Source organism: Lithobates pipiens, unplaced genomic scaffold, assembly GCF_037356315.1.
Source record: "Lithobates pipiens isolate NorthernLeopardFrog02 unplaced genomic scaffold, aLitPip1_a1.2 Scaffold_18, whole genome shotgun sequence".
NCBI lineage: Eukaryota > Metazoa > Chordata > Amphibia > Anura > Ranidae > Lithobates > Lithobates pipiens.
Window position 1 is genome coordinate 211,007,280 of NW_027507758.1, and position 21,309 is coordinate 211,028,588.

The 21,309-nt window shown below is 42.7% G+C and overlaps 1 protein-coding gene across 5 annotated transcripts in view; it reads left to right on the forward strand.

Moving 5' to 3' along the window:
- The window catches only part of ARID4B (AT-rich interaction domain 4B), a 2,504,499-nt gene that overhangs the window by 1,680,742 nt on the left and 802,448 nt on the right, over positions 1-21,309 (forward strand). For all 5 annotated transcript variants that reach the window (XM_077486552.1, XM_077486551.1, XM_077486548.1 and 2 more), the window contains one exon: positions 4,974-5,058. In XM_077486552.1, the coding sequence (XP_077342678.1) occupies positions 4,974-5,058 (85 nt within the window). The remainder of the gene's footprint in view (positions 1-4,973; positions 5,059-21,309) is intronic.

The window sequence follows — 21,309 nt, forward strand, 5'->3', positions numbered from 1 at the left end:
GACTTTAGTATCACTTTAAATGTGAGGCCCAAAAAAGTTTTAAATCCAGAAACCGTAACAGGCTTCCACTCCAGTGGTCTGGCAAGGTATGAGTTTGGGTTTGCGGTGATGTTTTGTAGGGCATAAACATTTGGTTGTTCCATAATCAAATTGTTAAAGGTCTTCAGTGAAAAAACGCTCAACAATGTTACCATGAGATACTGCAGTGCTGGTTTCTAAATGGCCAGGATGCACAAGTTTGTGCTTGTCAGGTTAACAAAAGGTAGTGCAGCACTGGTACTTGCATTCTGCTTCATGTGTGCAAAACTATGTGTTTCTAGGAACCTGGGGTCCGGTAGACCTGGCTTTAGCAGTAACCTATTCTCCATTGTTTGAGCTAGCTATCAGCGACCTGTTTTCTACAGGTTCGTATTCAGAGCCGGATTCTGTCAGTGGAGACTCTCCTTCTCTCTCATCTGACGTGCTCAGAATCCCTTAGGCCTCCACTTCTTTTTCTGGAAATTCTTGGCACTAAATTTACGGGTACCTGGTGACGACTAGGAAAAGGAACTCCTGGCTAGCATTTAGGAGCTGCTAACACACTAGAAATACAATTAACTGCTAGTGCTAAGAGAGAATAGGCCTGATCTTGTTATATATGTAATAAATCAGAGGTGGCAGTGATGAGAAAAATTATACTGACACTGCACTTGGGGGGGCTTTGTCTAAATGCAAGTGCTAGCAGGATCAGCTTTGACTACTACTAACGCTTTGTAAGTTCTGATCGTGATCAAAATACTGATCCATTAAGATACTATACTAGTAATGACAGTGGCCAGCAACTTTTAGTGTGCAGGCAATCTAGTGCTAACTGACCCTTGCTGGGAGGGATGCTAACTGACCCTAGCGCTATCTGATTTCGCTAATGACATGAATACAGTGATCAGCAATAAATGCTGTATACTGACACTGTACTATTGGCACTGGCTGGTTGATGGGTGATTAAAGGGTTATTGAAGGGGAATCAGGGGGTTAAATGTGTATTAAAAGTGCTGTTTTAATTTTTGATCCTGCCCTCTTCTCTTTTTGAACCGAAAAGGGTTCAAGAAGAGAAGAGCCGGCCAGACCCTTTATTTGATTACAAACAAGACGCAGGATCATCGTTCTGTAATTGGCTACAGGCCTACAGCTGATCAGGAGGTCCTAGACAAAAATCCTTGACAAAATTGTGCTGTTACCAAAGACTGCATGGGTCAGCAGGTCTGGAAGAAGCAGCCCGACGTACAGATACGTAATTGTGCCTCCCTGGTTAATTAGGGGACTGATGAGTATTTCCACATCTATGCTTCTCCACTGTTTGTAAACACCAGTTATGAAAAAAGGGCAAGTTGCTTATCTTGATGCTCTGTCTCAATATTATGCAGTGACATCATTTGTCAACATGGGGATTTAGCTATTGGCAGTTCTGCTGTAATATTTTATCAGGGTATGTAAACAAAGATACACCCCGGTCCCTCCTTTGTCCTGACAAAGCATTGCGGTACAGGTTGACCATACACGTCAATGTGATGACATCAATACATCCAACTACAATGTCTCAACATACCCCCATGTTTGGTTGATGGTATCCGGCAAGCTCTTTATGCGGGATTTGTGGGAACAAGCTGTGAATAGACCAGCAGTGATAACGGCTGAATTGCTTTGACAGTACAATAACAAAGCAGATCTGACTGGCAAGGTTGGATTGTGGGAGGTGGATCAGCATGTTGCTCCAGTGAATGAATGGAGTCAAAAGGCACAACAAACCAGTGATCCATGAGAGGACTAAATGCAGTTATTCTTTATTTAGGACAACCTTTATTTAAGCTGATCAGCAAAGAATGATCTTTGCCTGGGACCTGTTGATAAACTTGTGCTGTAGCCCTGCCAATGCGGGTTAGCAGGGGTGTGCATGCATGTGTGCCCACAAACCCAGCAGTCCCTGGCAACATACAGGTACGTTGTCTGGCAGGGCATTGCAGCTTCCCCGCAGTAAAACTACTGTGGGCGGGCGGCATATAGTTAACTGACCTTACCAAAAGCAAAAGCTCCTCTGTAGTAATAAAGTGGAATCCCAAGGCTGAAGAAGCATTCAGAAGTCTGAAGCAGACCCCATGTAAACAGCTTGTGCTGGTAGCCCCAGACTTTGTCAAAAGCTTACATCTTACTCCTGCAGAAAGAAATTATAGTATTGTGGTGCAAGAGTATTTGTTAGCTGGTGTTCAGAGGAAAGGGGGGGGGGGGGGGGTTGACAAACCTCTGTCAGTTGTGGATGGAGGTATCTGCTGCATAGCACTTTGTAGTTCATGAGGTAAATGGGTGGCAGTGGAAGTTTTGTAGTAAGATGCAAGAGGATAACCACTGACAACACCTAGTTCCCCACTTGGGGTATCATTTATCATTCCCTGTGTTAATGGTTGTTGCTGGAAAAAGGAAACAAGCAGACTGTGAGGCAACATGTCTGAAGGTCTGAAGCAGACCCATTGGGTGTGTTTATTAGCCAGGAGGTTAAAAAACTGTTTCAGCTAGACTTTGGTTTTTGGACTGTGAAGCTTACCCCTGCCAGGAAATCTTCTTTTCTTTGCTGTAAACGCTGACCAATAACCATGGGCAGTAAGCCATTAGACCTACTTTGTTCGTGGAATACCACTCTGCAAGCTCCTCCGCTTGAAGCTGAACCCCACATGGTATATACTAGCAACTCAAAACCAGTTGGAAGACCAGCAGATAATTTGGCACAAATTGTCCTTGAATAAAAGTTTCTTCAAAAACATCACAGATAATAAGCTTGGTGGCATCTTCTCAGAATGCAAAGTGCCCTTGTCACCTAGCCCACTTTCAGCACAACTCGGTGAGGTAGGTAAATGTCCTTCACTACCGGTGGAACTACAGACTGCTCTACATTTTTCCACTGACTCCTGATATTTAGGGTTCTGCACAGTTTAAAGTCCCAAACAGTGTCTATCATAGCAAACATTCCATAAGGTCCATATCACTCAACCAATAGAAGAAAAATTCTCCAAGCTTTCAGCTGGGTGATCAGTTTGGAAAAACAATCTGCTCCCCAACCTTGCCTTTGTCTGGAAATATAGCCTATAGTCCTAGACACAGGAAAGACAATTCTTTATCTAAGAGCTCACGCTCAAGAACTGAGATCCAAGAGAAAACCCACACTAATATTCTCCATAAAAATTCTAGGCCTAATCATCGCCTCCATTGAGGCTGTAACTCTTTCCCATTTCCATTTAAGAACCCTCCAACAAAACATTTTTTTGCCATGGAAAAATCAGGCTGAGGTGGAGGGTTGGGCAGACTACACAATCTTCACCTCAGCCAGTCAGAGGAAGCCTTGTATTCATCCATAAAATGTCAGTACTTCCTGTGAATGGCTGAGAAGGACTCCATTATGCCCCGGGAACGGGGTGGGGTGTCCCTGAACCGCTGCTGGAACACATATGCAGATGCTACATATAACTCACACAGCACTCGTAGCGGGCAATGGGTTAGTGAAGGAAACAGTTAATTTGGACCAGGTTGGTCTAAACAAACTATTTAAAGATAAATGATACATGGAGTTGCGTTTTTAAGATGATCTAGAACATGTACACGTTACAAAGCCTATCCATTATGGAAGATCTGAGGGCTTGCTCTACCAAAGCTATGGCAGATTCATGATACGTGAAGACAATATGCAAAGCAGCAACATGGACTTTGGCAAATTACATTATTACTGATTAAATTAAAGGATTGCCCTGGCCTCTCTAACTACAATGGAGTTTGGCAGAACAGTCCTACAAACTTAATGATCAACCTTTGTATAAATGTCAATAAAATATTTTTGTCTTCCCTGTCTGTGAATTATTCCCCATTATTTTATTTTTTTGTGTTTTTTTTCCATATTGGAGATTTCCTGTCACCTCTTGTCCTGGAAGCGCAAGAGCAAGTGATAGAAAGTATTTTTGAAGTCAAGGGAATTCTTCCCTTGGACGGTTCCTAATCTCTCCAATTTTAATGTTGACTGTAAAATATTGGATTTTCAATACATTTTTATTTGACATGACATGACAATGATCATCTGGACAGGTAGAAAGGGTGAATTGGCTAAACCTCTCCCATTTTTTTTTATACATTTAAAGGTGCCAATGCTTGAATTGATTATCAAACTAGTCTTTTTTTTAAACCAAGTTTGGAGATGTATCCAATTAAACTGTGTATGGAACAAGTTAAAGTAGTTGTGAAGGTACATTTTTTTAATTACAAACAGCTCTATACTTACCTGCACTGTGCAATAAAATTGAACAGAATAACCCTGAAGGGTCATTTCTCGGGTACCCCACCAGTGCTTCTGGCTTATCCTCTATGTCCACTGCGCCCAGGGGATGCCGTTTCCCCCTGGGGGCACTTGTGCATGCTCACTCCAGAGTCCTGCTGCTGCATCCATTGACATAGAAAAAGGGACTTGGCCTCGCCCATGCTCCCTTGTCAATGGCTTTGATTGACAGCAGCAAGATCAATGGTTCCCGGTGCCCAAACAAAGCAAGTGAGACCAAGAAGTGAGGGGAGAAAAGCGCTTTAGGCGCACACAGTGCTGGATCAAATGAAAGGGTCATGTAAGTTAAAGGGAGGCGGCTTGAAGCGTGATACAGATGCCTAAACATTTTTCTACCTTAATGCAAGGAATGAATTAAGGTAAAAAATGTGTAGGCTTTAGAACTACTTTAATAGTGCTAAATAACTGAAATTTCCAGATTTTGGATATGTGAAGTGAACACTCAGCTGTACAAAGACTGTATCTATGGGTTCATCATGTAAATTCTTCTGTCACCATCACAGTCAAGACAGATGTGGATTTGAATTTAGGAAGTACCTCTAAAATTAACTCATTCTCAAATTGAAAACATACTTTGTCTAAATATTGTTTTTGGTTTTTCATAAAAATTTATACATTTTTCTAGATATTATGAGTGGATGAAAGATGACAAAACCCACAGACCAGCTGATAAGAGTGTACCAAAAGTAAAACACAGAAGGAAAATTAAGGTATTCATTTAAACCTTTTCTTAAATAATTTTGTATGCATGCCTCAAGAATGGCAAAAAAATTGTAAGATCATTTCTTTTTTTTTCTTTTTTTTTATTGATGTAATGTAATTAATGCCAGTATTGTATTAACAGATGAAAGTTTTTATGCATGTGAGTTTTTTTCTCCTCCTACAGTCCTTGTCTTTTGGTTTTGTTTATCATCCCAACAAGACTAGTACTTTAAAGCACGCCAGCAAAAAAATAAAAAGTGGGGAGGGGTTAGACACTTCATTAAAGAGGTATTCTGCTCCCCGCCCCACGAAAAATTAAAACTCAACAGCTAGCAATACTGTAGCTGCTGAATTAATATTAGGACACTTGCCCGTCCAGGATTCCCATGATGTCGGCACCCCAACCGATATTTGGATCAACTGTCAGGTGCTGCTGCCACCATTCCTAGTCAGGGAACCTTTCGATTTCACAGCTGGTTCCCTACTGCGCATTTGCAAAGCGCACTGTGCTTTCTAATTGGCCCTGCGGCAGAGGAAGGGACTGAACTTCCACTGCTCCTTCTCTGGAAGTGGGGAAGGGGTACCTGTCAAAAACAGGTACCCGTTCCTCCCTCGCTCCCCCCGGAAAGATGACAAATATGGTACCGGAGGAAAGGGGGGGAGAACAGATCAGTGGAAGTTCCATATTTGAGTGGAACTCCGCTTTAAGTTTTTTTTTTTAACTGATTTTGTAGTTACCTGGGTTGTTTTTTTATTACTTCATGTGTGGTTTTCAGGGAAGGACATGAACAAAATGCTAACAAGAGCACAGACAGTAATAAAACATTCTAAATAAGTAGCGTAGGTATGAGTGGGGGGGGGGGGGGTTTATTGCCCTCCATGTCCTCACAGGGGAGATTTACAAATTAAAGAGTTTGGAATGGGTATTAGGGGCCACCTCATACAAAATCACTTAAGCCCCATACACATGATCAGAAATTTTGCCAGTAAAAGTCAGATGTGAGCTTTTGGTCAGAAATTCTGATCATCTGTATGCTCTATTGTACTTTTGCTGGCAGAATTCCAGCCAGCAAAAGATTGAGAGCAGGTTCTCTATTTTTCAATCGGAAAATGTTCCGATCAGAAATTCCGATCGTCTGTGCAAATTCTGACATGCATGCTAGGAAGCATTGAACTTAATTTTCTCGGCTCTTTGTAGTGTTGTACATCACCGCGTTCTTGATGGTCGAAAGTTCAGAGAACTTTTGTGTGACCGTGTGTATGCAAGCCAAGCTTGAGTGGCATTCCGTCGGAAAAACCATTCAAGTTTTTTTCCGACAGAAAATCAGCTCATGTGTATGGGGCATTAAAGTAGACATACAGCCAAAGCTTGTTTGACTGTAATACTCCTGTGGATCACAGGAGTATTACACTCCTGTGACCCATTTTCAACCAACAGCGGGCTGAAACCTGCTGTCATCTGATGTCACAGAGCCGGTCAAGGCTGGGAAAAGATCGCTACCACCCAGGAGCTTGGACCGACACCTGGCTCAGAGACCCGATGAGAGCCTGAGCCAGCCACTCCCTCTGCTCCACAGCCCAGCACTCAAGCACGGAGGAGGGGCAGAGCAGAGAGATGGTGAATGACAGTCACAAGCGCTCTGCTCTCAGAGCACTGAGTGATCAGCGGTCTTTAATCGCTCGGTTCTAAGTCTTAGAACCAGTGGGGGACAGATACAGAATCGTAGGAAAGTATGATTCTTAACCATTTAAGGGCTGAGCTTCTTTTTGACACTTGTTTTCTAGCAAAAAAAAATATTTTAAATTGTAAATGACTTAAAACCCCAAACATATATTTATTTTTTCTTCAGACGCCCAAGAGAATAAAATGGCTGTCGTTGCAATACTTTGTCACATCGTATTTGCGCAGTGGTCTTGCAAGCACAATATTTTTGGAAAAAATATTTTTTGACTTAAAAAATAAGACAACAGTAAAGTAAAAATGTTTTTTATATTGTGAAAGATAATGTTATGCCAAGTAAATTGACACCCAACATGTCATGCTTCAAAATTGCACCCGCTCATGGAATAGTGACATACTTTGACCCATAAAAATCTTCATAGGTGACGTTTAAAAATGTCTACAGGTTACATGTTTAGAGTTACAGAGGAGGTCTAGTGCTAGAATTCTTGCTCTTGCTCAAATGATTGTGGCGATACCTCGCATATGTAGTTTGAACACAGTTTTCATATGCGGGCGCAACTTACGTATGCGTTTGCTTCAGTGCAAGCTCGGCAGGACAGAGTACTTTATTTTTTTTAATTTATTTTACTTTTTATTTTTACACTGTCCTTGATTGGGTCACTTTTTCCTATTACAATTACATAAGAGGACATTATAATGCAATAAAAAGTATTTTTATTTTTTATTTTTTTGCAAAAAATAAATAAAAAATTTCCCCTTTAAGACCATTGGGCAGAAGTGACGTTTAACGTCGCTTCTGCCACTCAGCTGAGCGGGGGCCAACTTTCCATCACTCGGCTCCATACCTGTCAGGGGGAAGGACATGATCAACCTACTGACTGCTCCAGTAAGCAGTGGAGAAAACTGGAATGCGGCGAAAGGGGGGCTCTCTCTCGCCCCTGATGAAAGTGATCTTGCGGTGAATCTGCCACGGAGACCACTTTTATCTGAAAGCCAGCCGCAGCATAAGTTTGGACCGAACTTTGGCTGTTTGGCAAACAACAAACATTATGCGGTGTTCGCGGCAAATTGGAAAGCCGCGGAACACCGTTAGTCTATGGGACACTAACATGAAAAACCAACATGTGCTAATTTTAAAGACTTATATGCAAGTTATTGTCATAAAAAGTGTTTGGGGACCTGGGACCTGTCCCAGGGGACATATATCAATGCAAAAAAAAGTTTTAAAAAATGATGTTTTTTCGGGAGCAGTGATTTTAATAATGGCTACGGTGAAACAATAAAAATAAAATATTCCTTTAAATATTGTGCCGGGGGGGGGGGGGGGTGTCTATAGTATGGCACAGTCTTCCTGTGTTTAGAAAAGTACTGCAGCAAAATTACATTCCTAAAGGAAAAAAGTAATTTAAAACTGATCGCAGCTGTAATGAATTGTCGGGTCTAAGCAATATAGATAAAACTCATTGAAAAAAATGGCATGGGCTCCACCCCACTAGTCCATTACCAGGCCCTTCAGGTCTGGTATGAATATTAAGGGTAGCCAAAGAAAAGAACTCGCAGGTGAGACAGGAAGCCTAATGATATCACGGGTGCCTGCCTCGGCTCGCCTCCACATATGATCAACACTGAAGAAATGGCTGCACTCCAAGATCCATCAAAAACAGTTAAAATGGTAGACGCGTTTCACACACTAACAGGTGCGCTTATTTATGTCATTATTCAGTAATGAATAAGTGCACCTGATAGTGTGTGAAACGCGTCTACCATTTGAACTGTTTGTAACACTTGGGATGTTTGTTTATTAAACAAGAATTTTGATGGATCTTGGCATTTCTTCAGTGATGAACATTAAGGTGAACCCGAACCAAAAATTTTAAAAAAATTGCATGGGTCCCCCCAAAATCCTTTACCAGGCCCTTCAGGTCTGGTATGGAAATTAAGGGGAACCCTTCACCAAATTAAAAAAAAAAGGCGTAGGGGTCCCCCCAAAATCTATACCAGATCCTTATCTGAGCACACAACTTGCCAGGCCACAGTAAAAGAGGGGGACAATAGAGCACCCCCCCTCCTGAACCATACAAGGCCACATGCCCTCAACATGGGGAGGGTGCTTTGCGGTCTGACCCCAAAGCAACTTGCCCCCATGTTGATGGGGACAAGGGCCTCATCCCCACAACCCTTGCCTGGTGGCTGTGGGGGTATGCGGGCAGGGGACTTAACAAGGTGTCCCCCAGGTCCCACCCCCCATGTGAATTGGTAACGGGGTACATTGTACCCCTACTATTTCACAAAAAAAAGTGTAAAATTGTAAAAAAGACAAGAGACACCTTGGGACAAGTCCTTTATTAAAAGACAAAAAATGTCCCTGTGATGTAAATCCACACCACCCGACGGACCGAAAAAGAAAAAACAAGTCACAACAGTCCCGCCGAGTGACGCTTCCCATTGGTGACAGCTGTTATATAGCTGAGGGTTCGGCCACCCGGTGACGTAAACAGTCAGACCCCAAAGCATCCTCCCCATGTTGAGTGCATATGTGGCCTGGTACGGTTTGGGGCGGCACTCTCTCACCCCCTCTACGCCATTTTTTTTTTTTGGTGCAGGGATTCCTTTCATTTCCATGCCAGATCTGAAAGGCCTGGTGTGGATTTTGGGGGGAACACCACGCAAATTTTGTTTTTTAAATTTTTGGTTCAGGGTTCCCAATATTCATACCAGACCCAAAAGGCCTGGTAATGCACAGGGGGGGGGGGGGGACCCATGCCATTTTTTTCTTTGAGTTTTAACTATATTGCTGAGACCTGACAATTCATTACAGCCGCGATCAGTTTTGAATGGAAATTTTTCCTTTAGAAATGTAATTTTGCTGTGGTATTGTTCAAAACACGAGAAAGATGTGGCACAGGAATACTATAGACACCCCCAGGCATGATATTTAAAGGAATATTACCAAAAGCGTGGGGGTTCCCCTAAATTCAATTACCAGGCCCTTCAGGTCTGGTATGGATATTAAGGGGAACCCCGTGTCAATTTTTCCCCCTAAAAATCCATACCAGACCCTTTATCCGAACATGCAACCTGGCCGGCCACAGGAAAAGTAGGGGGGGACGAGAGAGCCCCCCCCCCCCTCCTGAACCATACCAGGCCACATGCCCTCAACATTGGGAGGATGCTTTGGGGCCCCTCAAAGCACCATGTCCCCATGTTGATGGGGACAACGGCCTCATCCTCACAACCCTGAGTGATGGTTGTGGGGGTCTGCGGGCAGGGGGCTTATCAGAATCTGGAAGCCCCCTTTAACAAGGGAACTCCCAGATCCCGCCCCCCCCCCTCCATTTGAAATGGTAAGGGCATACAAAAGTATCCCTACCATTTCACAAAGAAAGTGTAAAAATGGTTAAATAAGACAAACACACTTTTGAAAAATTCCTTTATTAAAAAGAAAAAAAAGAAAAAAAAGATTCCAGCGGCACTAATCCACTCTTGCTATCCAGTGACGGATGATCATCTCTCCGGGGTCCAGCGATGGCTGATCTGATCCAGCAACGGGGGATCTCTCAGTCCAGCGCTGTCCATACAGGCATCCGTCTTCTGTCTCCACTGCGGAGACACTGCGGGGATCCCAGCACTGACGTTTCTTATATTAGGAGGGTGGGGCCACCCGTCACCTGACACCGCCCCCTCTGACGCTGGTGAGGGAAGCCAGGGATTCCCTAATGACGTATGGGTGACCCCGTCCCCTCTGATGTAACGGAAACCTGCGTTATATCAGAGGGAGGGGGGTCACCCATATGTCACTGGGGAACCCCATGGCTTTGCTCACCAGCATCAGAGGGGGCGGGGTCAGGTGACGGGTGGCCCCGCTCTCCTAATATAAGAAACGTCAGTGCTGGGATCCACGCAGTGTCTCCGCAGTGGAGACAGAAGAAGGATGCATGTATGGACAGCGCTGGACTGAGAGATCCCCCGTCGCTGGATGAGATCAGCCATCGCTGGACCCCGGATCCCGCTCAGGGTTGTGGGGATGAGGCCCTTGTCACCATCAACATGGGGACATGGTGCTTTGAGGGATCACAGACCCCCAAAGCATCCTCCCAATGTTGAGGGCATGTGGCCTGGTACGGTTCAGGAGGGGGGGCGCTCTCTCGTCCCCCCTCATTTCCTGTGGACCCCCACGTGAATTTTTTTTTTATTTGACACGGGGTTCCCCTTAATATCCATACCAGACCTGAAGGACCTGGTAATTTTTTTTATCAATGAATGAATTGTCGGCTAATACAGAGAACACTCATTGAGTGTTCTCTGTATTACGGGAGCCGACAATGGAAAGTGATTTTAAAAGACTTTTTTTCCTTGCGAAATGACACTTTGTGCAGGGACAATTCTAAGCCCGGGAAACATGTGCCCCTTCACAGGCATTCTATAGACACCCCCCAGGTACGAAATTTAAAGGAATATTACACTTTTATTGTTTCACTTTAATCATTTTATAAATCACTACTCCTGAAAAAACTGCCCTTTTTAAAACTTTTTTTTGCATTGATCCATGTCCCCTGGGGCAGGACCCAGGTCTCCAAACACTTTTTAGGACAGTAACTTGCATATTAGCCTTTAAAATTAGCACTTTAAATTTCTCCCATAGACTTGTACAGGGTGTTCTGGCTTTTCGAATTTGCCGCAAACAGCCCAAATTGTTCACTGTTCGCTGAACAGGTGAACAGGCAATGTTAGGCCGCGTACACACGGGCGGATTGTCTGCCCAACTAAGTTCGTCAGACAATCTGACAGACAGTCTGTTCAACTTTTAAATGAACGGACTTGACCACACACGATGAACAGAGAGTCCGCTGAAAACTTGCGCGATGACGTGTACAGCACGTACGACGGGACTAGAAAAACGACGTCCAATACACTGCAATGCAACCTTCGGCCGTGTAAATCCTTTCTGAGCATGTGCCATACTTAGTCCGTCCAACTTGCCTACACACGAGCGGACTGTCCGCTGAAACCAAGTTTGGACGGACAAAACCAAGTTTGGACGGACAAAATTACGGAAATTCCGAAAGACAAAGTCCATCAGACTGTCCGCTGAAGCCCACACACGAGCGGATTGTCCGCTGAAACACGGTTCAGCGGACTAAGTTGGGCAGACAATCCGCCCGTGTGTACGCGGCCTTAGAGTCAAACATGAGTTCAACTCGAACTCGAAGCTCATTCCTAGTGAAGGCAAAGAAGAAATGAGCTGGAAGACTTATATATAGGCAGGCCAGACGAGCATCATTGGAAACAGCTGGTAACTGAAGAGAGAGAAAAGAGCTGGCAATTAGCCGACAGCTGAGTGGCCAGCCCAGAGGAGGAAGGGCTAAGCCAGCCCTGACACTAGCATTTGAACCATTGGCTATAGCCATCAAATCAAATCCTAACATCATAGGCATTAAGATAGGACATAACGAACATAAACTGGGACTGAACGCTGAACTTAAGGTACAGCAAATGTTGGATAACTTTGGTAGAATATCATATTATAAGATCAACAGTAATAAATGTTTTGCTTTATCGATGAATATACTAATTATTTTATTTATTTCAAGAAGCAACCGAACACACATTTTCTCCAGGTATGTCCAACAAGAGAACAAAAAGAAATAATAACAATTCAGGTATTGCCAACTAACACCATTCAAGTAAAACATACCAATACAGAATATCAAAATTATATAACATAATAGTCAATTCCTGACAGATATCTGGACTCCCCCCATTATTTCGCCATGCCTTGTTGTCTATTAAATCATATTGTAACCTATTGGCCTATGTGTTTCTATGCCTCAAGTTTTCTCTAACTTGGTATTCTTACAAAAAAAAAAAATTATAAGGACAGTGGAGGGGGTGCTCAATCTCGAAAACAAAGAAAAAAAAGTATTTAATTCCCACACATTTTACTAATTAGTTCATTAATTTTACTTTAAATTAGTTTACCACATCGCTTTCAAACAAGGCTCGTCCCTCATCTGAGAAAATATACCTATTCCAAGAAGTCCATGTCTTATTATAGCTTTCTTTTTGATGGCGTTTAGTAAGAATTAACGCTTCCATTTTCTTCATTTCCTCCACCTTTTTAAACCACATTCCTACCATAGGTGCTTTAGTAGATTTCCAGCCTAAGGGAATGCATGCCTTTGCTGCATCAAGCAGGTGGCACAGGACTGACTTTTTATAAGTTTTCTTAGGGATACTAGATACGTGAAACAAAAAAAAAAGTTGGATCATTAGGAATTCTACTTTCTGTAAATGTTTTAATTATTTGTTGAATCGTCTTCCAATAGTCTTCTAATTTTGGACATAGCCAGAAGACATGAAGAATTGTTACTCTGTCTTCCTGACATCTCCAGCATCGATCCGATAGAGAAGGGTATATCTTTTTCAGTTTCACCAGGGTCTGATACCATCTAGTGAGGATTTTGTAGTTTCTCTTGTATCTTAGTACACATAGAAGATCCCTGTGTAAGACTAAGGATATTTTGTTGTTGACAAGCTGTAAACTTATATCCGATATCTGTCTCCCCTGCGCTAAGGCATGGGAGCTGATAGTCCTCTGCTGGCATATTTAACTGATATGTAACTGATAATGCATGAGGTAAGGGACCCTCCTCTGTGCAATATGTCTCATACCTAGTAAGGTTCTGACTAAAGCTATCGAGCGGAGGTAACAAACTAAAAAAAGTGTTAATTGTAGTGCTCTCCAATGGTTCAATCTATAGGGACCAGCTGTATCCGTTAATTCAAATATCGTCACTTATTATCGACCATAAAATGTGATACCTGAAAACGACCATTTTGCCTTAATAAGTGGAAGACTGGGTTCTGGACTCCCCAACATTCAGGATTCCCCAAAATTGGATACAAAGAAGAGTGAGCATATTTAGTAAAAAGCGTTGAACATAGCCGCACTGTCAACCCCACTATTGGATGGTTCTTTATGTCATTTAACATTGATGAGTTACACCAAGGTGCTCTAGTAAGTAAAATTTTACTCTGAGCTTGTTCTAGTTTTGGCTATAGTTTAGTTGTTTGGAGGTGATTCCAGTCAATGAGCCTAGTTAAATGGATTGTCTGATGATATTTCTGTATATCAGCTGCTCCTAGTCCACCATAGTTTTTTGGGAGTGAAAGTTGTTGTCTATTTAATCTCGGTCGTTTATGAGCCCAGATGAACGCAGAAAACATTGCTGCCACTTCAAAGTATTTAAAGGGAATGTATATCGATAAAGCCAGAAGAAGATAAAGGAATTTAGGAAGGATGCACATCTTGAGGATGTTGCACCTCCCGAACCAAGAGTGCATTCCCATATGCCATTTCTTAAGTAATTCCCTTGTGTCTTTTAACAAAGGTGGAAAGTTTAGGTCAAATACTTGAGATACGCTTGAGATCAACAATAGTAAATGTTTTGCTTTACCGATGAACATATCTATGGGAATGCTTGATAATTTACGCATTAGCCACAAGTATAACTGGGATGAACCTTTGATTTCATATCTGGGGATCCAACTTTCCTTTCCAACTGCTAAATGATTTGAAGTAATTTACCCAAAGCTTTTAAACCAAATCCAAGATGATTTTCAAACTATACAAAAAGCCCAGATTTTGTGGATTGGAAGAATGGCAGCATTTACAATGATCACTTTGAAAACATTTTTTTATTTTAGGGCCCTCCCCATATATTCTCTAAATTTTTAAAGAAAGGTAATGCTAAACTGAATAACCTAATATGGCAGGGGAAAAAATAAAAAGAATTGCATTAGCAATGCTAACGTCAACTATAATAAAAGGAGTCATGAGCCTGCCAGATAGTCACCAATACTTTATAGCCACAATTTTAGACCAGATGAAATATTGTTTCATCCCAGATAATGACAAAATAGGCTAAACATAGAACAATATTACTAATGGTCATGATTTATTTGCTCTGGCAGTTGCATGTAACGTATTGCCTAAAGTATCCATACCTTCCTACGTGATAAACAAAGCACAACACGTGAAGGATGTAGTACAGATACATACCCTTTACGAGTGATGGATTATTGCAAAGCTTGTATGTTTGCCAACACTTGGGTGTACCAAGGGGTCAACAGATAGGACACTTTACCTAACATACATAAGAAATGCATAAGAAATGTATAAAGAACAAAGATTGGACAACTTAAAAATGTTGATCCTGAAGACAAACTATCAATCTCTTTAGAGGTCTTAATACTAATGGTATATCATTTTTTAAATCATTTTCAGGCTTTATTTCCCATTGATATAAAGATTACTAAAATGCTCAAGTGGGTAAAAGATCTCTCCAAAACATTCTCATGGGAGTCCTGGCATACAGCCATTAAAATAACCCAATCTGCAACATCTTCTATAGAATACTGGGAGAATTTGCAAAAAATACTTAACCATGGGTATTTGACGCCCTATAAACGTTCTAAAATCTTCCCTTCTTCCTCCTCTCCTATCTGTTGGAGATGCAGTGATCAAATAGGAACATTATATCATACACTTTGGACTTGCAAAAACCTCACCAGCTTCTGGAGGGCTGTATCTTCTTTTATTGCATCCCTTACGGTTAACCTAATTCCTCTTAACCCTGCAACATTAAACTACATAAGTTTACATACCCTGGCAGAATTTATGATTTCTTGGCCATTTTTCATAGAATATGAATGATAAAACAAAAAAAATGTCTTTCACTCATGGTTAGTGTTTGGCTGAAGCCACTTATTATCAATCAACTAATCAACTGTGTTTACTCTTTTTAAATTATAATGGCAACATAAACTACCCAAATGACCCTGATTAAAAGTTTAAATACCCTAGTGATTTTGGCCTGATAACATGCACACAAGTTGACACAAATGAGTTTGAATGGCTATTAAAGGTAGCCATCCTCACCTGTGATCTGATTGCTTGTAACTGTGTGTGTGTGTGTGTGTGTAAAAGGTCAATGACAGACCCTTGCATCTTTCATCCAGTGTTCCACTGATTTTTCTGGAGTCATGGGGGAAGCAAAAGCATGTTCAAAGGATCTGCAGGTAAAGGTAGTTGAACTGTATAAAACAGGAAATGGATATAAAAAGATAGCCAAGAAATTGAGAATGTCAATCAACAGTATTCAAACTTTAATCAAGAAGTGGAAAATGAGGGGTTCTATTGAAAACAAATCGGGTAGACCAACTAAAATTTCAGCCACCACTTTTACTGGACTAATTGTTCAGGATACAAAGAAAAACCCACAAATATCTCCAGGTGAAATACAGGACTCTCTGAAAACATGTGTTTCAAGATGCACAATAAGAAAGCACTTGAAGAAAGATGGGCTGCATGGTCGAGTCCCCAGAAGAAAGCCATTGCTACGCAAATGCCACAAAGTATCCTGCTTACAAAATGCTAAACAGACACAAGCCTCAAACCTTCTGGCACAAAATCATTGTCAGGGCTGGGCTCAGCCCTTCCTTCTCTGAGCTGGCCGCTCAGCTGTTGGCTAATTGCCAGCTCCCATCTCTTTCCACAGTTATTCAGCTGTTGATCATATCCTGCTCATCTGTCCTACCTACTTAAGCTGCCCAGTCCAGAGGAGCTCGGCCCTCGCCTTGGTCAACATCGCAAGAAACCATATCCTGCGTTCCTGTTTAAAGAGTGGCTTTGCTGACATCCCTTCTGGCACTGGATCTTGTTTGCTGTTCCTCTACATTGATCCCTGACTTCTGGCTTGGCTGACTATCCATTCCGGTTACTGAACTTTGGCTGTTTTGACTATGTTTGTTCTATTTACTTTTATTATTAAACAAGTGTGATTTAACTGTACTTCTGTCTCGGTCTGATTTCATGGTTTCTGACAGTCATTTGGAGTGATCAGACGAAAATTCAGCTTTTTGGCCACAACCATAAATGCTACATTTGGAAAGGAGTCAACGAGGCCTATTATGAAAGGTACACCATTCCTACTGTGAAACAGGGAGGTGGGGCGCTGATGTTTTGGGGATGTGTGAGCTACAAAGGCACAGAAAATTCACAAAAAATTGATGGCAAGATGAATGCAGTATGTTATCAAAAAATACTGGAGGAACGTGCATTCATCAGCCAAGAAGCTGCGTATGGGACGTACTTGGACATTCCAACATGACAATGATCAAAAACACAAGGCCAAGTTGATCTGTCATTAGCTACAGCAGAATAAAATAAAGGTTCTGGAGTGGCCATCTCAGTCACCTCAATATCATTGAGCCACTCTAGGGAGTTCTCAATCGTGCAAGTTCATGCAAGACAGCCCAAGAATTTACAGGAATTGGAGGCTTTTTGCCAAGAGGAATGGACAGTTTTACCATCTGAGAAGATTAAGAGCCTCAGCCACAAATACCTCAAAAGACTTCAAGATGTCATTGATGTTAAAGGGGGCAATATATGGTATTAGGGACTGGGGTGTGTAAACTTTTGATCAGGGTCATTTGGGTATTTTGTTGCCATTATCAGTAAACACAGTTGATTGATAATGGCTTCAGCCAAACACTAACCATGAGTGAAAGAAAAGTTTGTGGTGTTATTCATATTCTCTGAAAAATGGCCAAAAAATCATAAATTCTGCCAGGGTATGTAAACTTATGAGCACAACTGTATTAATAGCAGCAAGGCTCACCATAGCTAAACTGTGGAAATCAATACTGCTACCAATCTATCTGATGTGGTATTAAGAGTAAACACTATGATGTATTAAGAGGCCCACTATGAACTAATGTTGGCATACAAAAACTTTAACATTGCAAAATTTAAAAGAATTTGGCAAGCCTGGCTGGTACATCCTAAAGCTTCAAAATATCTGAAGGACTTTAATAACCATTGAGGCTTCTCTCTTTACATGTTGAATTATAAAGTGACTTCCATATGCCTTTCCTTTGTCTGCCCCTCCCCCTTCCCTTTTTAGTTTAGGAACGTTCCCTATTGACCATATGGTCCCAATAGGGTATGTAGTTCTTACCATTGTATTGTAACTCATTGACAACATTTAATTGTAGATTGGATTGATAACATCTTTGTTTATTTATCCTGTATTTTTCATTTCTGTATCTATATGTAAATGTACCAAGATGCATTTGTAATGTATCTGAGAAACTAATAAAAATTGAAAGATTAAAAAAGAATATTGATGAGGTGCAATAAAGACCCAAAATACGTCTTTATAAGGTCTGTCATCTCTTAATCGCAACGTTAAATGCTGACTGAGTTTGATAACCTGGAACAGGAATCAAGAAGTCCCCAACAGGGACACAGTTGGCAGTAAAAACCTGACAGAGGTTCTTATTACCAAATCAAACCAAAGCTTTTCTGAAAATGTCAGGTTTTTTTTTCTGATGTATTAGATTTTACAAAAGCAATATTACGCTTTTATGAGAGAGGTTCACGCTATCAAAACAGGTGTAAGAGATTTTACCCCAATCATTTTAAAAAGCTAAAATTCAGTTTGCAAAACTCCCTAACGCCAATAGTGACATACAAATGTCTACAGTATGAAAGAATATTCTTGCCACACAAATGAATGTCAATTTGACCCCACTTATTATTGGAAAAGCGAACATTTTTTATTGAATCTCTATTACTGTACTATTGTATTGGTGAGCTTTAGTTTCTCTTACTAATGTGTAAATGTTAGCAGTTGAGGGTTAACTTCCAACTTATCTCTCTGGGCCTGGTTCATACCTATGCATTTTGCTGCAGTGCTTTTTTTATGCATTTTGCATTTTTTAGGTTTTTTTTTGGCCAGCTTGATGATGGGCAGATTAAAAAACGCAAATCACAGAAAAATTGCGGTAAAAAAACGCACTACATGCATTTCTGCAGCTTCTCCATTGGAGTCTATTGAATCAAAAATGCACCGTTTTGCGTTTTAAAAAGTCCCTGACCCTTTCCAAAAATGTAGTGTCTGAAAAAAGCATAGATGTGACTATTTCCCATAGGAAACCATGCTAGGGAATAGCTCCGTTCATCCTTCTGCAATCCTTTGCCATCCTTCCTCCAGCACACCCTGGTGAGCGTGTCCTGCAGCCTTGTTTGTCCCCGGACATCTGCCTCTGCCCCAGCCTAAATTTCCGAGCCCGGCCAGCCGATTGTGCAGCTATTCAGGCCATGGATGCATGGAGCCACCATCTTGAGGCCTGCCAAGAGCCTATCTAGCAGCCCTCCCTGTCCTCGGACATCTCCTGTCATCCTTCCTCCAGCGCACCCTGCTGAGCATGTCTTGCAGTCCTGTTTGTCCCCGGACATCTTTTGCCTCTGCCCCAGCCTAAATTTCCGAGCCTGGGAAGTGAGCCGCGAGGAGCTCTGGGCTATCCCGATTTTCATCTGCAAACATTCAAGTGCCTACATGCCTGGAGTGCAAACTACCTAGCCCAGCCTGGCCTAGCCCTTCGTTGTGCATCGCTTCTTTAGGCCTCATCCAGCGGCCCGGCGTAATCTCAGCAGAATCCGGACCCATCCGCCATCAAGCTCTCACCCCCCGCTTGGCTGCGTCATCTGCTCCTTTCCTGCAGCTTTACCACCAGTTCAGGAAGTTGACTGTGCAGCATATTTGGCAGAGACCGCTACCTTCTTCATGCCCACGATCCACTGCCATATTGTCCTCGAGGCTGGTCTTCCTCATCTGCTGCGGGACGGGGTGTGTGTGTACTCTCCATCCTGCTGCTCTCCCACTTACTTACAGCCAGCACTCTCAGGCCTGCCACCATCTTGGACCACACAGAACCCTTGCAAGCTGCAGCTTTGGTGAGTGCATCCCCCTGTTTGGCGATACTCCTGCCTGCTGTTTCCTACTGTATGGCCACCCTGGGGTGCTCCTCAGTCCGGAAGGCTGCTAGTAGCTGCCATTCACCAGCTTCACCCAAGCCATCTGACATGATCTGTCACCAGGAGGCTCTGATCGCCTCGACAGACACTCCCACAGTGCCTCACAAGCCTCCCTCTGCTCTGGGGATGGATGGGGCATGGAGGTGCAAATGAGATCATTGCATACTTACATCAGATCACTACCCACTAAAGCTGACTTTTGAACACTGTGTAGCTCGCATTGAAAAGACCTACCGCTCAGAAATCAATGAGCTTTAAAAAACACCTGGGGATCCATATGGAGGACATTGAGCACACCGCTGATGGCCTTTACAAGGCTTTACAATCTCATGATGAAACCCTGAGATCCCATACAGTGCTGATTCAGCAGCTTATGTATCAACAGGATGACATGGGAAAATAGAAACAGACGTAATAACATTTGGATAAGAGGCATTCCTCAAACTGTTGAACATAAGAACCTTGCTGCGGCCGCCGCCTCCGCTTTCAACCAGTTATTGCAGCAGCGAAAAGATGCACCCCTGGAACTGGACAGAGTACATAGGACCTCAGGGCTCAGACGCCCTGACTCTTCTTTCATCTGTGATACCTTATGCAGAGTGCACTTTTACAAGATCAAGGAGAATATTATGTGGACTGCATGCTCCCAAGACACCATCCTATTCAATGACACACCTGTCGTGCTTTTACCAGACCTATCTAGTCAGAACCTGGCTATGCGGCAGGCATTGAAACCACTCACACAGCTTCTCCAAGAAAGACATATCAAGTTCCCCTACCCCATTGACCTTTTCAGCTCACACCTGCCCTTCCTTATGCCACTCAGTGGCAGAAAATTGGGAAGAACAAGAGCCCTAGATCCTCCTCACACAGACCACCATATGATTGACATTGAGTCACCATGGCCTTTTTTCCTTCTGGGGATCCTCCTGCATACAGGACTTCACTTACTTTGAAATATAGCCCCAGCTCCTCCCGAGACACCCTACCAGGTCTTGACCTTTGTTTCTCTTCCTTGTTTCAGATTTTTTCTAGTTATCACTGTTTTTTTATAATTTTTATTTTTCATTTTTGGTTTCCTTCCACAGGGCTCAGTAACTCTGCCGACTGTGATTGAGGTATCCCCATTGTGTCCTGCTATGCTCCAATACCACATTGCCTAGGTTCACTTGGACGTTTGCAATATGCATCTGTACGATCAATTGTGCGCTATACCTTTACCATGCCTGAGTCGGCTTTCTTTATTGCTCTTTTTCTATTTTTTTTATACATTTAACCGGTTTCTGACCGGCGCACGCCAATGTACGTCGGCAGAATGGCACGGGCAGGCATATTGGCGTACAGGTACGTCCAATCTTTAATGCCGCCCTGCCATCGCGCCACCGGCGGCGCGCTCCCATGCCGGTCGGGACCCCCGTGAGTCCGATTGCGGGTCCTGTGAACTCGATCGCCGCGGGTATACCCGCGATCGTCTCACGGGGCCGCTGAACGGAGAAATGCCGTTGTAAACAGCATTTTCCCATTCTGCCTAGCAACTAGTAACGCTGATCTCTGCTCCATGTGATTGGAGCAGAGCTCAGTGTTCACTAAATGAAAGCCCAGCACCCCACAGTTAGTAATATACCCCTAGGAACACTTAGCCCCTACACTGCCACCCACTGGTTAACCCCTTCACTGCCAGTGTCATTTACA